Source organism: Ostrinia nubilalis, chromosome 17, assembly GCF_963855985.1.
Source record: "Ostrinia nubilalis chromosome 17, ilOstNubi1.1, whole genome shotgun sequence".
Lineage (NCBI taxonomy): Eukaryota > Metazoa > Arthropoda > Insecta > Lepidoptera > Crambidae > Ostrinia > Ostrinia nubilalis.
Window position 1 is genome coordinate 8,355,866 of NC_087104.1, and position 19,124 is coordinate 8,374,989.

Sequence of the window (19,124 nt, forward strand, 5' to 3'; positions counted from 1 at the left end):
AGCACCTCCCCAACACGCAAAACCTCCTAGCTTAGCAACCCCACCCTTCTATTGACTTGCCCACGCGTGGCCCTCCCCCCGAAACTTCTGGTACGAACTCTCCAGCACCTCCCCAACACGCAAAACCTCCTAGCTTAGCAACCCCACCCTTCTATTGAATTGCCCACGCGTGGTCCTCCCCCCGAAACTTCTGGTACGAACTCTCCTGCACCTCCCCAACACGCAAAACCTCCTAGCTTAGCAACCCCACCCTTCTATTGAATTGCCCACGCGTGGCCCTCCCCCCGAAACTTCTGGTACGAACTCTTCTACACCTCCCCAACACGCAAAACCTCCTAGCTTAGCAACCCCACCCTTCTATTGAATTGCCCACGCGTGGCCCTCCCCCCGAAACTTCTGGTACGAACTCTCCTACACCTCCCCAACACGCAAAACCTCCTAGCTTAGCAACCCCACCCTTCTATTGAATTGCCCACGCGTGGCCCTCCCCCCGAAACTTCTGGTACGAACTCTCCTGCACCTCCCCAACACGCAAAACCTCCTAGTTTAGCAACCCCACCTTTCTGTTGAATTGCCCACGCTTGCTCCTACCTTGGGAGGGGGGGGGACTTCTCTCCTATCGTCAGCCAGCCCGCTTAACTTCTTTCCTGACCCAATTTTGCTGGAGGATACCGGAAGAATAGAAGGAATTGTGAGAAACAAAACTAGTGCAATAAGTTTTTTGAGTAGTGAAAATTGACGCAGTTTTTGGGAAAACGACAGTACAACTCCAGATCCCCCCTTTGCTAGACATTTTATAAGTCGCGGGTACCTTTTCATACACCCCCAACCCTTTTCTTATGAAAATAGTAGATAGTTAATCAAATAATCAAATTAACGATTAATGATTATGATTAATTAATCTTAATCAAAATTTTTGATTAATGATTAATTAATCATAATCAAAAAATTTTGATTATGATTTTAATCATTAATTTTTAATCATTAATCAGATTAACTTTTTGCCAACACTGCTACGTTGCCTAGCCGTATGCCTGGTCTAAGGTTCGACGCCAAAAATCAACAACAACAAGTTCATATTAAAACGCTGAAGAGTTTTTTGTTTGTTTGTTTGAACGCGCTAATCTTAAGAATTACTAGTTTGATTGAAATCATTATTTTTGTGTTGCATAGCTCATACATTGAGGAAGGCTATAGGATATATACAATCACTCTACAACTAATAGAGGCGAAGCAGTAAAGAAAAATGTTGCAAGCACGGAAAATAGTATTTAAACTATTTTCACGCGTACAAAGTTGATTTTGTGGCGTCGAACCTTGGACCAGGCATATAGCTAAGCAATGCAATCGTATAGGAGGGTACAAGGAAGAGAGGCAGCCACATTAGGTAACACAGAGTCGTTCAGGAGAGTGTCAGGAAGAGGTGCAGCAACCGCAGTTAAGGAACGGCTGGGACGAACAAGGATAAGCGAATCAAACTCGTGAGCCTTGTTAGGGTTACACTGGTTAAGGCAACCCTTTACAAGGCTTGGAAGCATGTGGGTAACAAGCCATTGGACGTGGAGAGGGTCATTAATTATACGTATATTTTCTACTTTGCCGAACTTTAGCGCGAGAACGGTTTGTCCAAAACATATGAATTTGGTCTTATTCAATGCAGGATTAAGTGCCCTTTAACCGTCATCAAGACCACTTTTCGATAGGGTAAGTCCTTTACGCGGTATAACCGGAAAACCGAAAAAACGCCGATTTCGGGGGCCCCCACCACTTAAGCACAACTCCGTCGAAGTCGAAAACTTAGGAGAGTCTTAATGGGCAACCAATGAAGCCATTAAAGCAAAAAAATCTTTTGTAGGAATTATTTCCGATTTAATCCATTTTTGTGTTTAATTCTACTGGCCTAGTTTCACATCACAATTTAATAAAATTGCGGATGTCATTTCATATGAACAATAGTTACACATAAAATAAACACTGGAAGTAATGTTTGTCGGAGCGTGGTAATTGACATAATATTTACGTCACTGTATATCGTCAGAGTATTTTAAAGCATGCAATACAGAATTATACAACAACGTGTCAATATAACTCAACTCATTATATGTATTAGTTTTGCTGCTTCACACAAAAATGTCCCAAATATAAAAAAGTTTATAATAGCGATTATATAAAAAAAGTTTTTTGTTTAGCAAAATATTTACAATACCAGTGAAACAAGTAAAATGACTTTGTGCCCTCACATTCTCCTAAAGTTTGAGTATTGACTAAGAATGCATTTTCTACCATGAATAATAATATAAGTGAGTAAAACCATAATTTCATTGTATAATAAATAGCCTGCCATTTATCTTAAGCGACTGAAATAATTATTGCTCATTATGGAAATGAGAATAATACTGACTTAATTAAATTAAAAGCATTAACACACTCCGTTTGCGTGCCATAGTATGATGATCCAAACCTCTAATGGCGAGTACATTAGTGTACTCTTAAAATAAATTAATAAATTGGAAATGCACTTATAAAATGCGTTAAATACTAAAAAAAGGTTGTCAATAAAGGTAACTGTTAAAAAATACAAAGCATACGTTAGTAAGGGTTTTCACTTACCTACAACGTGGAAGGTTTATTATAAATTCATTAGGTACACAAATGAAGTCAATATAGCCAAAGTAAAATTACCAATCTACGAAGCGTTTTAACAAATAAACGTCGTATAGGGCGTTGCTTATACATATCACAGGTTGCGTCTAAAGGCAAATACAAACTTGGAAAGTGATCTTTCAAGTTCGTATAAGTCTTAACATAATACATAATAATATACGTAATACTAGGTGACGATGGTCATTGGGTATACAGCCTAATATAATACATTAATTAATAAATAACGGCACGTTATCTTACGACTAGGGCTTATTCGGGGAACATCATGGGTATATTTATTAAATGTAAAATACATATAATTGAGGGGTATAAATTAATATCTTCTCTAATTAATTTGGTCTTATATTTTATTACGAACTTGCAAAGCGAAGTGAATAGTTGCCGCCTTAGATTAAGCACTTTTAACAAAATAGATTTACACCCATCAATTACAGTAAGGGGAATCGCTAAATAGTTGTAATATACGAGATCCTTGGAAAAATACCGAATTGTTAATATGGCAAGACCTAAATACATGTCCGCATATATTATGTACTTCTTTGAAAGTCGTTGACGTTTTATCTAGTCGCATATTCCTCGCTAAATAAATAATTGCGGTATCTTTGTGTTATCGTAACTTGTCGGCTACATTAACGACAGATCAACTGCATTATTTACTGTGGTAAGGTGAAGTTTGGAGGAAAATATGCGGCCCGACATATCCAATTCTACATTCTCTCAAATGGGGTCAAATGTGTTGTGTATAAAAGTTTCATAAACACTGATTTAGCAGGTATTGTTGAAACAAATTTTTTCTAATTAATAACTTTTTGGCTGTACAAGTTCACGAGAGAATTATAGAATTGGAGATGTTCGTCAATCGGGTCAAAGAGTAACAAAGCGGACAGAGCGGACGGCTCACGCGTTACCGAACCCTTGAAAGTCGCCCGGCCAGTTTTCACGGCGCGCGGCGCGGTCCGAACCCGTGCACGCGAAGAACGCATCGTTCTCGAACGGGTCCGATTCCCGAGTGAAAATATTTACCGATTCAGATTTCTTGATATCTCTATGCGTAGGCTGCGGCTTGGCTCTTAGCGGGGCTACATCTTCATCCTCCTCCGCGATGGATGCGGTGCGGCCGCGTGGTGTGGACATGCTCGTGAAGTCGTCCTCGAACATCGACCGCGGCGAAATCGAGTCGGAATCGAATCGGAACCGCGTCGCCGGGGAGTCGGCATCGCCGCGCGCTCGCGTACTGCTCGCGGACAGCGGTGAGGCTGTCGCGTCTTCGGGGTCGAAAGCGAATCTGTAATGAGGAGTTTAACGAATGACCATCTCGTTATACCAACTTGATGGCTCAAGCGTGCTTTGCGCTATTAACGTTGTAGTCGAGAGAGTGCACACTTTGACAAATATACACATACCTGTTTGCGACATGTAAAGCTATCTCCTCTCAATTTCTCTACGATATTAGGTTTAGATCGCCAGTAAGTATAGTGTGAGCTTTGCTGTAAATAAACAAACAACAAGATGGCGCTCGCGTCAGATGTCCCGGGGTCATTGACCTAGCGGTATTCCCTAATCCTGCGGGGTCAGCGACCTCACCTGGCGCCGTCCAGGCTGCTGTAGGGCGCGCGCTTCTTGGGCTCGTGGTCGAAGGGCGAGGCGTGGTCGCGCGGCGAGAAGTCGCTGGAGAAGCGGTAGTCGCGGCGAGTCCGCGGCTCGCGCGGGGTCAGCGACCTCACCTGGCGCCGTCCAGGCTGCTGTAGGGCGCGCGCTTCTTGGGCTCGTGCGGCGGCTCGTGGTCGAAGGGCGAGGCGTGGTCGCGCGGCGAGAAGTCGCTGGAGAAGCGGTAGTCGCGGCGAGTCCGCGGCTCGCGCGGGGTCAGCGACCTCACCTGGCGCCGTCCAGGCTGCTGTAGGGCGCGCGCTTCTTGGGCTCGTGCGGCGGCTCGTGGTCGAAGGGCGAGGCGTGGTCGCGCGGCGAGAAGTCGCTGGAGAAGCGGTAGTCGCGGCGAGTCCGCGGCTCGCGCGGGTCAGCGACCTCACCTGGCGCCGTCCAGGCTGCTGTAGGGCGCGCGCTTCTTGGGCTCGTGCGGCGGCTCGTGGTCGAAGGGCGAGGCGTGGTCGCGCGGCGAGAAGTCGCTGGAGAAGCGGTAGTCGCGGCGAGTCCGCGGCTCGCGCGGGGTCAGCGACCTCACCTGGCGCCGTCCAGGCTGCTGTAGGGCGCGCGCTTCTTGGGCTCGTGCGGCGGCTCGTGGTCGAAGGGCGAGGCGTGGTCGCGCGGCGAGAAGTCGCTGGAGAAGCGGTAGTCGCGGCGAGTCCGCGGCTCGCGCGGGGTCAGCGACCTCACCTGGCGCCGTCCAGGCTGCTGTAGGGCGCGCGCTTCTTGGGCTCGTGCGGCGGCTCGTGGTCGAAGGGCGAGGCGTGGTCGCGCGGCGAGAAGTCGCTGGAGAAGCGGTAGTCGCGGCGAGTCCGCGGCTCGCGCGGGTCAGCGACCTCACCTGGCGCCGTCCAGGCTGCTGTAGGGCGCGCGCTTCTTGGGCTCGTGCGGCGGCTCGTGGTCGAAGGGCGAGGCGTGGTCGCGCGGCGAGAAGTCGCTGGAGAAGCGGTAGTCGCGGCGAGTCCGCGGCTCGCGCGGGGTCAGCGACCTCACCTGGCGCCGTCCAGGCTGCTGTAGGGCGCGCGCTTCTTGGGCTCGTGCGGCGGCTCGTGGTCGAAGGGCGAGGCGTGGTCGCGCGGCGAGAAGTCGCTGGAGAAGCGGTAGTCGCGGCGAGTCCGCGGCTCGCGCGGGGTCAGCGACCTCACCTGGCGCCGTCCAGGCTGCTGTAGGGCGCGCGCTTCTTGGGCTCGTGCGGCGGCTCGTGGTCGAAGGGCGAGGCGTGGTCGCGCGGCGAGAAGTCGCTGGAGAAGCGGTAGTCGCGGCGAGTCCGCGGCTCGCGCGGGGTCAGCGACCTCACCTGGCGCCGTCCAGGCTGCTGTAGGGCGCGCGCTTCTTGGGCTCGTGCGGCGGCTCGTGGTCGAAGGGCGAGGCGTGGTCGCGCGGCGAGAAGTCGCTGGAGAAGCGGTAGTCGCGGCGAGTCCGCGGCTCGCGCGGGTCAGCGACCTCACCTGGCGCCGTCCAGGCTGCTGTAGGGCGCGCGCTTCTTGGGCTCGTGCGGCGGCTCGTGGTCGAAGGGCGAGGCGTGGTCGCGCGGCGAGAAGTCGCTGGAGAAGCGGTAGTCGCGGCGAGTCCGCGGCTCGTCTCGGCGCGAGCGGCGGCGCGGCGAGCGTTCGGGCGAGCGCCGCGTGCTGCCCGAGCGGCGCCCCGGCCAGCCGAGCGTTGAGCCGTATCTGTTGACACAATAACCGGTTATACTGTGTTCACACATTTGTTTAGATATACTCGTAAGTCTACACTAGGCGCTATGAGGCTAGGACCTAGCCTAGGCAGAGATTTTTAAATTTATGCTATTAAGAGGCAGTTGAAGATATTTCTATGCCCGTTTAAGGGTTTAAAATTAAATTGGCGCGAGAGGATTCTCGATCGTACAATAACATAACTTATGAAGATGTCCTGAATGGAACATGAGTATTCCTTGATATTAGGCCCATTTAAGACGACAAATCATCCGTAAATTCTTGGATTAGTAAGAAAATGTATAAAACAAGCACAAACTCTTATACATTTTACCTTCTATCACTGGGGTCTTCACTTTGTCTCATTTCTGCCCTGCGCCTCGTTTCCCTCCAGCCTAGCGAGCCGTAATTTCTTTCTGAAATAGAAGACATGATTTATGAGTTTTACTTCTCAAATCCTTAGTATAATAAATATATTTTTTCCAAAAATTAAGTAGTTTTTTACCGTCTTTTCTCCACCGTTGATCCGGCCACCGATCCCGCGGCGACGATCTGCCTGACCCGCAGCCATCACTGTAACTAAAATACAAACATCCATTAGCTACGTCCATAGCAGCAGTATTCAGCAAATTCATGTTAAAATAAACTATACTCACTCTTCCTCCTCGTCATAAGAATGCCGCGGCTTCCGATGCCTATCCCTGTCCTTATCTCTATAATCCTTCGACCTCTCTCTACTCCGCGAGTCCCTGTAATCTCTATCCCTACTGTAATTCCTATCTCTGTCCCACATATCGCTGTCCCTATCCCTACTCCGTCTATCCCTCCTTTCTCTATGGTCCCTGTGGTCGCGCTCCTTGCTGACGTCACGGCGGTCTCTCCCGCTGCCGGAGTCTCTTCGGTCTCTGGCCGAGTCTCTCCCGTCTCTCCCTATTTCTCTATCTCTGTCCCGCATATCACGTTTGTCTCTGATTTTGTCCTTTTCTCGCCCGCTGCCCGAGTCCAGACATTCTCTTGAGCCTGCTGAGGAGTTGTGCCTGAAAATTTTATTAAAGTAGGTTTATTATACATTGTTGCTATTGAGCAATTGTAAGAAATAAAACTTGTTACATAATTAATTATGTCACAGATGCCGGCGTTCTCGGTGGGCTGACGATCTATTGATGATCGCGGGATGTACCTAGATACGATACGGGCAGCGCAGAAGACAGGTCATTGTAACATCCTGGGGGGAGTCTTTTGTTTAGCAGTCTGTAGACATCTTTTGTTTGAAACGACGACATACTTTATTAATGACATTGTTTGATGAATAAGATAAGAAAAACTTTATTTGACACAAAAAGAAAATTAAAAAAGAACAAAGGGATTTAAAACTATACACGGATATTGAATTATGTAAGTGTACCTTGAGTCCCTATCGCGGTGGTCTCTGTGGTGTGAGGGCGGTCGCTGCAGACGCGTCACGGGAGGCAGGTCCTCATCCCAGGGCGACACGTCTCGCGATGATGATGACGTTTGGACTGAGGATGAAGAGAAATACTATTATTTTGAGAAAACGAGAACAGTTTTGGTCTTCTCTTACTAGTCATTTTATAAGCTGTGTGTCTCAACTGGAAATAGAAACTGAAAACCTGTGAATTAGGCCTAAATTGGAAGAATAGACCAACAAGTAGGCTCTCCCTCAATGATTTCCAGATTGAACGGTTTATAGCGGCCTGCATTTAGCGCTTTTCTGCTGCCTTTATGAGGTCATCCACCTATGTTCAGCAGTGATCGTCCTGTAGCTGTAATGATGATGATGAGCACTCACCGTTATGGTTTTTCGACGACGTCTCGCGGCGGTGGCGCGTGAAGGTTTCACGCCTGGCGTTTGACGTCACAAAATACCCTGCCATGCCACTCCTATATCTCAGACACTTACTCGATTATGGTTTGATGTGGTTCTTGGGCGGGGTCCTGCGCTCACAGCGCCCGGGCCTACATCGCACACGCCTGACGTCACAATAGTAGCATCGCAAGTCAGTACTTAGTATGCACTAGTACCACAGAATAATAATAAGTACTACGTACAGAAGGTTTTCTTCATGAAGGTATTTAAAAAAATGTATGCTCAATGTCATCAACAATATGGTGTAATTTAGCTTGTCTCAAGAGTCAGGCGAAGAATACGCGTACGTGCGTCAAAGCTCGCTCGTGAGTGTCCTGTCGATTACCTATCCCAGGAGGTGTCGTCGCGCGTGTTTTGTTTCCGATGCAGACTCGCGGAGATGAACAAAACTTACCATGAGTTTACGTTAGGTGTGCTCGTTAGCGACTGCGTAAGAAAATGACATTTATTGTATGACATATTGTGCAGCGCCCCTAGCGGCTACTTTCAAGAAACAAAATCTTCATAGAGATTTTTGACGTACTCGCTATCGAGCACACCTAACGTAAACTCATGGTAGGTACACAGGCATGTTAGTACTTACCGTTGTGGTTTTTAGGCGGTGTCCCGCGACGTCGACGCGCGCGAGGTTCGGAATCGCGTGAATCCGAGGAGCACGGCGACGCTCCCGCCAGCACGGCCCAGCGGCCGGCACCTACTACGCCCGGGCCCACGCCCACGCCGCCTCCTACGCCCACGCCGCAAACGCCTACGCATTTCTCTGCGCAATCGGAATGGAACATTCTTAGCAAGAATTTGGAAAGATCAAAAAGTATTTACGGATTTCACAGTAAAATTACAAAAATAATATCGGGCTATAAAAACTTCAGATCGATCGGAGAATCATTTCGCTTCATGTTTTTTCCAAGCAGTTTGTCGAATTTATCATAATTAATATTTTGAGGCTAAGTTGCACCATCATATTTTAACCATGAATATAACCATGACCGGTGTTTTTGTATGTAGTTGACAGAGTTTTGACGTTTGTTTAAGTAAAATGGTGCAACCCAGCCTTACGTACCTACTATGAAACATGAAGTCGATTAAAAATGAACAGACAATCAATTGTGCAGGCGACAATAGTTATAGGACACCACCGCTCTTGTGCCCAGGATATGAGGTCAGGACGAAAACTATACGTATCTACTTAAGACTCATATAACACCGGTCAACAAAAAAAAATTTTTTTTTGCGCATGGATTTTACTTATTATATTCTGATTATATAAGCAAATTTATATAAAAAAGTGCGATTACAAATCGAAAATATTTGCTTTTCAAGAAGTTATAGCGATTTAAATTTTCCATCTTCATAGTAGAATGTCTCTAAAGATGCACGTCCCATTCTCATTTTGATATATTTATAAATAATTATGGGGGATTATTCGCAAGTACAAGGGGCACGCTTTCATCAAAATATAGTGACATTTGAGAGACGACGTTACCAAGGCCAGTATACTGAAAGCATGATAGGGTTAGATTTTTATGCGAAAAATCTTCTATGGAACATGACAGGAAATAGGAACTTTTCATTTTTAATAAATATTTCGACTCTATTTTAAATTTTCTCTTGTGAGAATTAATCTTAAATGGTTGTTTGGTATGTTTTAATAATTAGAAAGAATGAAAGAAAGAAAGAAAAAAATATATTTGGCAACCAATTGGATCATCTCTATGTTCACGTTTCATACATTCATTGATATGAATTTTTCTATTTTTTACAGATAAAAGCAAATTCAGAACAATTTTTTGTTGTTATTCTCATTTCTAGGTCATAAAGCAATAAAAATAAGCTATGCATAACCCGTGCGCAAAAATGCTGTAGACAGTTGTAATCTAATCAAATCAATGTACCTTTAGTATCAGGAGATGAGCCGCTAGGCACATCGCTAATGGAGCCCGTAGACAGTCTTGCAGGCGGTTGCAGGTCTCTTACCGGCGCTAACTCCACTGAAACCTCCTTCGGAATCTCCGGTTTTTTCTCTACCTCCCTCTCTTTCACCACCGGACTCTTCCTAAACGCGTCTTCCACGTGCGAGAAAGAGAGCGAGCTATTGTCTATACAGTCGAAGAAGTCCGAATTGTCGAAACCATCTGACTTCTCGTCCGACTTTTTCCGCTCTTTTGGCAGTTCCGGAGGCAGAGACTCGAATTCATCCGCCGGCTCCGTTATCGTGATCTCCCTCAGTGCTGCGTATCTGTCGTTGGTATCCTCTTGCTTCACGTCTACGTTGCCGTTGTCGCGCGGCGATACGCTCCGCCTCTGTTTCTCTATTTGCAAAGTCTTCATCACAGATTTGATGTCCTCTATTTTGGCGTCAATCTGTGACGGTTTCGGACTGACAGAGGTTCTAAACATATTGAAGGAGTCCAGCGTCAACTCGTCGAGCGTTTTCAAAGGACTTCGTGACGTTTCTTTCGCTTCGATTTTACGCTCCTCGTTTGCTCGCATTATATCATTTATTGCGGTCAGCTCCTCTTTTTCATCGGAATCTTGCTTAGTTTCCATTTCTACGCTGTCAAGAGGATCTAATATAGACTTAGCTTTGAGTTCCTGCTCTTGTATTTCTCTAAACGCCGCGTATCTATCGTAGGAGGGGTTCGCTTTTTTGTCGAAATCGTCGAAGTTTGCTACAAATGTATCACTTGTCTCGCTCGTAGGCGCGAAGTTGTCTTCGAATTGCGGTTTGAAGTCAGTGCTAATTGAGGGGGCGGTAACTAAAGGCTTATCCGGCAAAATAGTCGTTGGCATAGCTGACAATGGTTTTTCTTTCTCCGTTTTCATGGAAGGCTCGACGTGGATGTGCTGCGAATAAGGGGATGGCTATTACGAAACGTATGAAGTGATATGACTAAATTGTAAGTAACATTTGAAATAAGAAGAATAAAACAACATACCGCTCTTTCATTGTCTGCTGCTAGATATGACCTAAGGTACTCTGTAAGCTGAGGTAGAGTCATGGAAGATAGTGTTGTGGCAGGAACTCTTAACCTGTAAATTGAGAAAATAGTAGTTATGTTCTTTGGTGTGCTAATTTGTCGTTGTATTTGACTTGGTATCAAAAGGACATCCTGTACGTTTATCTTTATTGGAGGCAACCTCGGCTTAAGACCTTTAAGTGGTGATCTTGGTGTGGGTTTATGCATGCCGCAAGGTGAGCCAAGTGAGGCCGCTGCGCGGTGATCCATCTTTATAATGAGCGTGAACGGTTGGCGGCTTTAGTTCGTGTTCAAATGCATCTTTGTAAGAGTCGCGCTCGCAATGATGAAAGCCATGGCTATATCCGGTTCTTAGGTTGTGGTTCGAGTTGAGCGCTGCCGTTTAGTCAGTGTTCAAGTAGAGACATTGATTGTGCGCTACTCGAGACTAGTTCAGCTCAAAGGTGATTTATCCCTAATGGACAGTGGCGGCGTAGCATGGGTTGGTACCCGGGGCGATCACCCCCCCCCCCCCCCCTCACAAGTCCTATGGCACCCCCTGGATTTTGGGGTTACCTACCGATTCGAAGATTGAAAGACATTCACACCCCCCACCCCCCCGTATCATGACATAGACCGCAGACGCAGATGCGCCAGTGAGTAGGTACTAATCTGCGCGACTTGTGTCACCCCCTGATGCTTGGCACCCGGGGCGGACCGCTAATGGAGATAAGGGTTATGTTTATTTACTTAATCCTGTTGCTTTATACTCACCGGTGCGCCAGCTCGTCCACAGTGCAAGTAAGCAGCTGGCTGAGCGTGATATCGAAGCGACGCGCGGTGGGCAGCGGCGGTGGCGCCGGCGTGAGATACTCGTCTTCGCTGCTGTTGGTCGCTGCCGATGATAGGCGGGGCTTGGTGCTGCGGTCCGCCTGAAGAGTAAATTGAACCTTAATGAACTTAACTATGGTGTGAGTGAGCTGGGACGTTTTTAAATTGGACGCGAACTGTCAAACTAACGATGTCTATAAGTGTGACGCTGTTGTTGGCAAAAAGTGACCTTATAGCTTGTCTTTGTATAGCCTGACCAGGAACATAAAAACCCTGGCATAGTGGCGCGTCAATTGCATTTGATAGTGCAACACTGAGTACAGTCGTACCTGTGTTAAATTAATAGGCTAACTTTATGTATCAGGATTCAGGATTACGGGCTAATTTGATATTTTCATAAATTAACGAAAAAATATTATTATAGGTAACCTGATTTAAATAAATTAAATGAAACCATCAATCGAGCTAGTAGAATTTATTTTATTATTCATCAATAATCAAATTCAGAACTTGAATATTCAACTGCAATGTCTGCTCATGAACGCTTCAAACTCGGTACTTCTTTCCCAATCCCATAAAATTGAACACTTAGAAAGTGACAAAAAATTTTAAAATAGGTAGTTGAAACAAACCACAGCTAATTTTCATAGTGGACTGTACTATACGATAAACATGTCAGTCAATTTGACAACCTTTGTCGGAAACATTATTCAATGAAAATATTGTCCAAACCCTTAGTATTTCTCTTCGACAAATACTTTGACACATTGTGAACCACTTTTCTTTCACGACTATAAAAATATTTTAGCAATTTAATTCATAAAACCAATTGCGCACATTTAAAATAAACTTTGTTTACACTTTGACAGCAATAGACTGACATGCAAGGTGACATGACAATGAAGTTTTCAGTTACTGTTGCCATTAAAAGAAATTAGTACCATTAGTTTTCCGCAACATGGCGAGGGTTTTTATGTTCCTGGTCAGGCTATAATACAAAATCTATGCGAGAAGTGGTATTTATATTTGCATAATATTAATTATGTCCCGTTAGCATCCTTTGGCCACGGAACCCTAAAGAAAGTGGAACTACGTAAGGTCATTTTTTGTGACAATCCTAACATTTTGGAAAAAATATTTTTTCTCGAAATTGCGGCCGAGTTAGAATATAGAAAAATTTTAGGTGATAGAGCTTATTTTATGAAAGAAGAACGGTCATCTGTGACCCAGGCCCGACAGAAACGAGACATACCTCAGTTTTTTTGTCATGTCTTAATTAGTTAAATTATATATTTTTTATATTCCAAATCCATGTATAACACCAAAATATTACCCTTTGTTTTTGTTCAGGCGTTATACAAAAACTAATACAAAATGCCTATTTATCACCAAAATTGGTAAATGTATGTTCCTAAATGTCTATTACAGCTGCTATGGAATGTATCTAGGTGACCTGGAGATACAGCCGGATTATACAGGGTGGAAACGAGAAATTACAAAATCCAAAAATTCAATGTTACCAGCTTCCATAATCTGTAACCTATTATTGGTACCATTTGAAAGAGCTCGTGAAGCACTTTCAGAATCAGAAACTAGTTTTTCGATATCTTGTATAGTTTAGAAATAATCGAGTGAGATCACTTTTCGTTCCATATGTATAACCACCCTGTATAATCCGGTTGTATCTCCAGGTCACCTAGATACATTCCAGAGCAGCTGTAATAGACATTTAGGTACATACATTTACCAATTTTGGTGATAAATAGGCATTTTGTATTAGTTTTTGTATAACGCCTGAACAAAAACAAAGGGTAATATTTTGGTGTTATACATAGATTTCGAATATAAAAAATATATAATTTAACTAATTAAGACATGACAAAAAAACTGAGGTATGTCCCGTTTCTGTCGGGTCTGGGTTTTTTTTGTATGGGGCGTGACCGTTCTTCTTTATCTGACCTAAGCAGAGATTCTACTTCGGCGTAGAAAAAGAGAAAAATAATAATTTCTTAAATTTAAAAAATAATCACACTATCGTTCCTATAACTACTTTTAAATAATTATAGGTGCAATAATATTCGCCATACACCAACCTACCTACCTGCAATGCAAAGAGAAGCTTAGTGTGTACCTTTCTTTAAATAATAATAAAATTGTAGTTTGACCCAGTACAAAATAAATTTTCTAAAATATTTTTTTTTAAATAATTTGTCACCTGGGTGTTTTAGTCTTACATTAATAATAAGTTAAACTTTGGATATTAGTGATAAAAACAGAATGTCACTTTTTCGGGTCAAAAAAAAAACACTGTGCGCGGCACTGGCGGATGACAGTTAAGATTTCCCTGGGTCAAACTTAGCCACACGGGAGTTGCAGCGGTGGGAATGAGTAGTGGTAGTCTCATTCATCCAACCATAGGTCTCTTGTACCTAGTAGGTCGCAGCAGCGGCGAATGACTGTTTAACTTTCCTCCGGGGCTTTCCTAAAGTTGAGTACACAGGAGTTGCAACGAGAAGTGGTAACAGTCTAGTAACTTTTTACGAGACTATTCTTACTCTCTGTTCTCAAATTTTTGCTTACCATAGGCTCCTTCTTCCTGGCGGGCCTCGGCAGCGGCGGGCCGGCGTCGGGCGGGTCGTCGTGGTCGTGCGGCGGGCGCGCCAGGGCGGGCTCCTTCTTGGGCGGCGGCCAAGCTGGCTACATAGGGAGCTACAGTATTGGGAATATACTCATCAGTATGCTCACCGTGTCAGTAGGCTTCTTTGATGGGGCAGCAAGGTTCTGGAATGGAGGCCGCGTACCGGAAAACGCAGCGACAACATCGTAAAGATAGCAAGGAAGCGCTGGACGCAGGCCGCTACCAATCGATCAACGTGGAAAGCATTGGGGGAGGCCTATATTCAGCAGTGGACGTTATATGGCTGAAATGATGATGACGATGATGATGATGATGAAGGCTCCTTCTTGGTCAACAGTGTCGGCGGCGGCCAAGCTACATAAGTCGCGTCGTCGTTGCAGTAGCTTACCATAGGCTCCTTCTTCCTGGGCAGGCCTCGGCAGCGGCGGGCCGGCATCGGGCGGGCGGACGGTCGGGCGAGCTCCTTCTTGGGCGGCAGCGGCGGCCAAGCTGGCTACACAGGGATCTACAGCGTTGGGAATATACTCATCAATAAGCTCCTTTTTGGTTGTCGACCAAGCTGGCTACATAAAAGTCGTGTAACTTACCATAGGTTCATCCTTCCTGGCGGGTCTTAGCAGCGACGGATGACAGTTTAACTTTCTTCTGGGTCAAACTTTGCTACACAGGAGTTGTAAAGGTGGGAATAGTCCCCTAAAAAGGTTTACCATTGGTTCCTTCTTCCTGGCGGGCCTCGGCAGCGGCGGGCCGGCGTCGGGCGGGTCGTCATGGTCGTGCGGCGGGCGCGGCGGCGGGCGCGCCAGGGCGGGCTCCTTCTTGGGCGGCGGCGGCCAAGCTGGCTACATAGGGAGCTACAGCGTTGGGAATAAACTCATCAGTATGCTCACCGTGTCAGTAGGCTTCTTTGATGGGGCAGCAAGGTTCTGGAATGGAGGCCGCGTACCGGAAAACGCAGCGACAACATCGTAAAGATAGCAAGGAAGCGCTGGACGCAGGCCGCTACCAATCGATCAACGTGGAAAGCATTGGGGGAGGCCTATGTTCAGCAGTGGACGTTATATGGCTGAAATTATGATGACGATGATGATGATGATGAAGGCTCCTTCTTGGTCGACAGCGTTGGCGGCGGCCAAGCTGGCTACATAAAAGTCGTGTAACTTACCATAGGTTCCTTCTTCCTAGCGGGGTGTAGCAGCGGTGGATGACAGTCTAATATTCCTCCGGTTTAAACTTAGCTACACAGGAATTGCAGCAATGGAAACGTGAGGTGAAATAGTCCTAGAATAAGCTTACCATAGGTTCTTCCTTCCTGGCGAGTCTTAGCAGCGACGGATGACAGTTTAGACTTTCCGCTGGGTCAAAATTTGTTGCACAAGAGTTGCAAAGGTGGGTATAGTCCCCTAAAAAGGCTCACCATAGGTTCCTTCTTCCTGGCGGGTTTCGGCCGGCGTCGGGCTGGTGTCATGATCGTGGTCAAGCTAATTGCACAGGAATGGTAGCCCTAGGTAGTTGAAATAGTCTATTAAAGCAGCTCACCATAGGCTCTTCTTCCTGGCGGGCCGGCGTCGGGCGCTCGTCGTGGTTGTGCAGCGGTGGGAAGTCCCGTAACTTACAGGTTATAGGTCCCTTCTTCCTGGCAGGGCGTAGCAGCGGCGGATACAGTTAATTTTCCCGCGGGTTAAACTTGGTGACACAGGAATTGCAGCGGTGGGAATATCTTGCTCTCAGTTCTCAAGTCTTTGCTTACCATAGGCTCCTTCTTCCTGGCGGGCCTCGGCAGCGGCGGGCCGACGTCGGGCGGGTCGTCGTGCGGCGGACGCGGCGGCGGGCGCGCCAGCGCGGGCTCCTTCTTGGGCGGCAGCGGCGGCGGCGGCGACCCGCCCTCGGCTAACTTGCTGCTAGGCTGCGGCCGTTGACGGACTGAGCCTGATTCTGTGCCCTGAGAATAGTAAACTTCAAATAATATTGTATGTGGGAAGATGCAAAGAGAAAAATCAGCAATGCGATGTTTAGTAGCGCTAGCTCAACTCGGTGCCCTGAAGCGCTGTTCAAAGTCAACGAGAAACTCGAGCACGACGTGACTCAATACGTCATATGCATAGGGCGCGCGTAAGGGAAGCCATTGCTTGCCGTTCCGCGCTTTTCGCTGACTTTGAACACCGTGTGAGACACGCATTTCAATCAGTCTTGTACGCGGGAAGAAACACGGACGAATGTTTAAAAATGCGATAAGCTGTTCAATTCCCGCCTTAGGCAGTTCGATTTTTTCAAGTTATTTATAATTTTCAAATTAGTTTGAGATGTTACTGGTAAAACGATCAAGCAGTGATGAAGCAGTATGAACGTGAAATGACGTACCTTTTGGTTGGAATTAATGAATCTTGACCTGATGATTACACCCGTTTGAGTAAAGATGTATTTAAAATGTTAATTTGCGGGTGAATTTTGTATGAGATACAGGCGAACCGTCGTTGGGTGCGTGAGCTTGTCTATGGTCTAAACGCACGCACGTAACTCGTAGCGATTATGTGAAGATACTTTAACTTTTTTTTTGGTATTACTCGGCAACTCTGAGTCAACATCGACTCAGTGTCGCCACCATAACCAATCGTGTATTTTATATCAAGGATTGAACATGAAAATTGGATTATGACAGTGTGCGTATTTGTCAAGATATAATGCACGAGTCTCGAATAGGCTGAAATGGAGGTAAAAGATGAGCATGAATGACGACCACCCGTTTCAATACCTGTCGCTGCAGACGCGGCGACTTGGGCGCGGGCTCGGGCGGCAGCGACACGTGCAGCGGCCCGTTGAAGCCCTCGCCCGGGCCCTCCCTGGCCCGGCGCGGCTCGTCGCGCGCCTTCGGGAACTCCTGCACGCTCGTGAACGGGTCGTCCTTGAACGAGTCGGAGAAGGGGTCGGTGTTGTCGAACGGGTCGGTCTCGGCGAACGGGTCGGCGGCGAAGAGGGGCCCTGTGAACAGCGCGGGCGCGCGCGCCACCGACACCGTGCCGCCCGAGTGGCGCGACAGCGACGTCATAGTGGTCGCGTAATCGGGCCTGGGCTCGGCCGCGGCCGGCACCGTGTCGGTAAGGAGCGTCTGACTCTGAGCGGTCGGAACGAGGTCTTTGAGCACTTTCTTTGGCGGATTTTTGAGCTCCTGAAAGAAGAGTTTTTTGTCAACGTATGGTTTACTGCGGCCGGTGCCGAGGGGGTCTAGGTCGGTGAATACGTCGTAGCCGAGCGCCGCCGCGGCCGGCTGGCTCACCTGTAACAGGCACACCACGAGACTAAATAACGACTTGCCCACACACATCATGACACTTAATCGAATATTACATTTATCTATCATACTTTAATATGTACATATTTCCGTACCGATTCGGATTAAAATTGACCGTCAATTTAGAAACAAAAGAGGTAGGGAACATGCGTAGAGGGGTCATTGCGTAACATCGACCAACAAGCACAATTACGTGAAATCAAATAAAGATCTATAGAAAATACAACGAAAGCCAGATAACGTGTCATGTCTGCAATTATTTATTTAGTCTTATGGTAGAGATACCGCGGTAGGATATTTGACTATTTCGTTGAATAAACAAAACAAGGACGTCGCTCAAAGACATTTTCTCCGACCTTATTGTAAGTGATATGATAATGAATGATAATTTTAATTAAAGTGTATGCGTTATTGTAATGATAAGTCAAACATTTAACACACAGCTAGGTACAAAACTATTACAAAAATAACACCAAGATTAAGTAATAGTCAAATATCCCACTCTAGAGATGCAACAAGTAACAAGGGAATGCCAGACGTCACAAACACGAGCCAAGGGAACAAGTGGGTAAAGTAATAAAATAAACTTAGCTTTGGTGCACGAGTGTCAGATTTCATGCTTCAGGGTAGTTTCAGCAAATCATAATAACATAGATTCTAACCCCTTATTAATAAAAGTTACACCCTAGTTGAACTCTGGTTTAAGTTGTCATTTAGTATGGAAATGTCATTTTAATCCAAGGTTCATCCTTGGTGTAACTTTTTATTAATAAGGGGGTTAGTTTGTTTAAACTAAATGCGGGGAAAACAGAACAAAGAGAAGTGTATCCTATGAAAGAGATTTCTACAATTTTCTAAACATCAAATTAAAAAAATTAAATCCACCTAAAGTAATAAAATACACACACAAGTGCCGTTAGGGCGTGCGTAGAAAGAAACAAAAAAATGGATGGAAGGTGGTTTTTAAAGACGAATTTTAACCGAATGATATCATGAACACAAGGCAGAAGTGAGAAAAGTGATATTGAACTATTTGTATCAATACATAATATCGTTTTACAATACTCACTTAGAATAAGGGTGAGTATACACTGAGAAATTCATGAAAATTAACTGAAAATTATAGTTCACTATTCTTCCCACTGATACCGCTCGATAATATTATATTTCATAATTATCTAAAATAATGAGATAGTGTAAAATACTCCTTCTCCTATTGATTAACATAAGACCTAAATATTTCAATACATAAAAATGCACAAGTATCACAGATTTTGAGCGCTAGGAACGCGTAAGATAAATCGTTTACAACCAGTGCACTGTACAAGAATAGACACCCAAAATAGTTTGGTTCATAGAAGAATCTAGTGATCAAAACATTTGAAGAATCTTTTTTCTAATAAATTAAAGAAAACGTTAACATACCTACTTACAATTTTTCTCAACGCTCAAAATCCGTGCCGGGAAACATAAGATCATCTAAGGCCCGATTCGACCAAACTTTTATCCGAGAATAACTCCTGGGGTACGATTCTCATGCAAT

At 45.7% G+C, this 19,124-nt stretch overlaps 2 protein-coding genes across 2 annotated transcripts; both read right to left on the reverse strand.

Moving 5' to 3' along the window:
• Nucleotides 1-1,918: 1,918 nt before the first annotated feature.
• Nucleotides 1,919-7,876, reverse strand: LOC135080239 (zinc finger CCCH domain-containing protein 13-like). Its single transcript, XM_063974922.1, has 15 exons — nucleotides 7,792-7,876; nucleotides 7,387-7,501; nucleotides 6,638-7,018; nucleotides 6,487-6,560; nucleotides 6,316-6,397; nucleotides 5,754-5,975; nucleotides 5,603-5,698; nucleotides 5,451-5,546; nucleotides 5,299-5,394; nucleotides 5,147-5,242; nucleotides 4,996-5,091; nucleotides 4,844-4,939; nucleotides 4,699-4,787; nucleotides 4,389-4,668; nucleotides 1,919-3,949 (listed from the first exon to the last, which is right to left on the reverse strand). The coding sequence occupies exons 1-15, from the start codon at nucleotides 7,874-7,876 to the stop codon at nucleotides 3,562-3,564; spliced, it is 2,292 nt and encodes a 763-aa protein (XP_063830992.1). The 3' UTR covers nucleotides 1,919-3,561.
• Nucleotides 7,877-8,275: 399 nt separating this feature from the next.
• On the reverse strand, nucleotides 8,276-17,614 carry LOC135080240 (protein disabled-like). Its single transcript, XM_063974923.1, has 10 exons — nucleotides 17,045-17,614; nucleotides 16,043-16,234; nucleotides 15,003-15,134; nucleotides 14,684-14,788; nucleotides 14,238-14,354; nucleotides 11,601-11,758; nucleotides 10,806-10,899; nucleotides 9,762-10,713; nucleotides 8,453-8,629; nucleotides 8,276-8,295 (listed from the first exon to the last, which is right to left on the reverse strand). The coding sequence occupies exons 1-10, from the start codon at nucleotides 17,612-17,614 to the stop codon at nucleotides 8,276-8,278; spliced, it is 2,517 nt and encodes an 838-aa protein (XP_063830993.1).
• Between the last annotated feature and the right edge of the window lie 1,510 nt (nucleotides 17,615-19,124).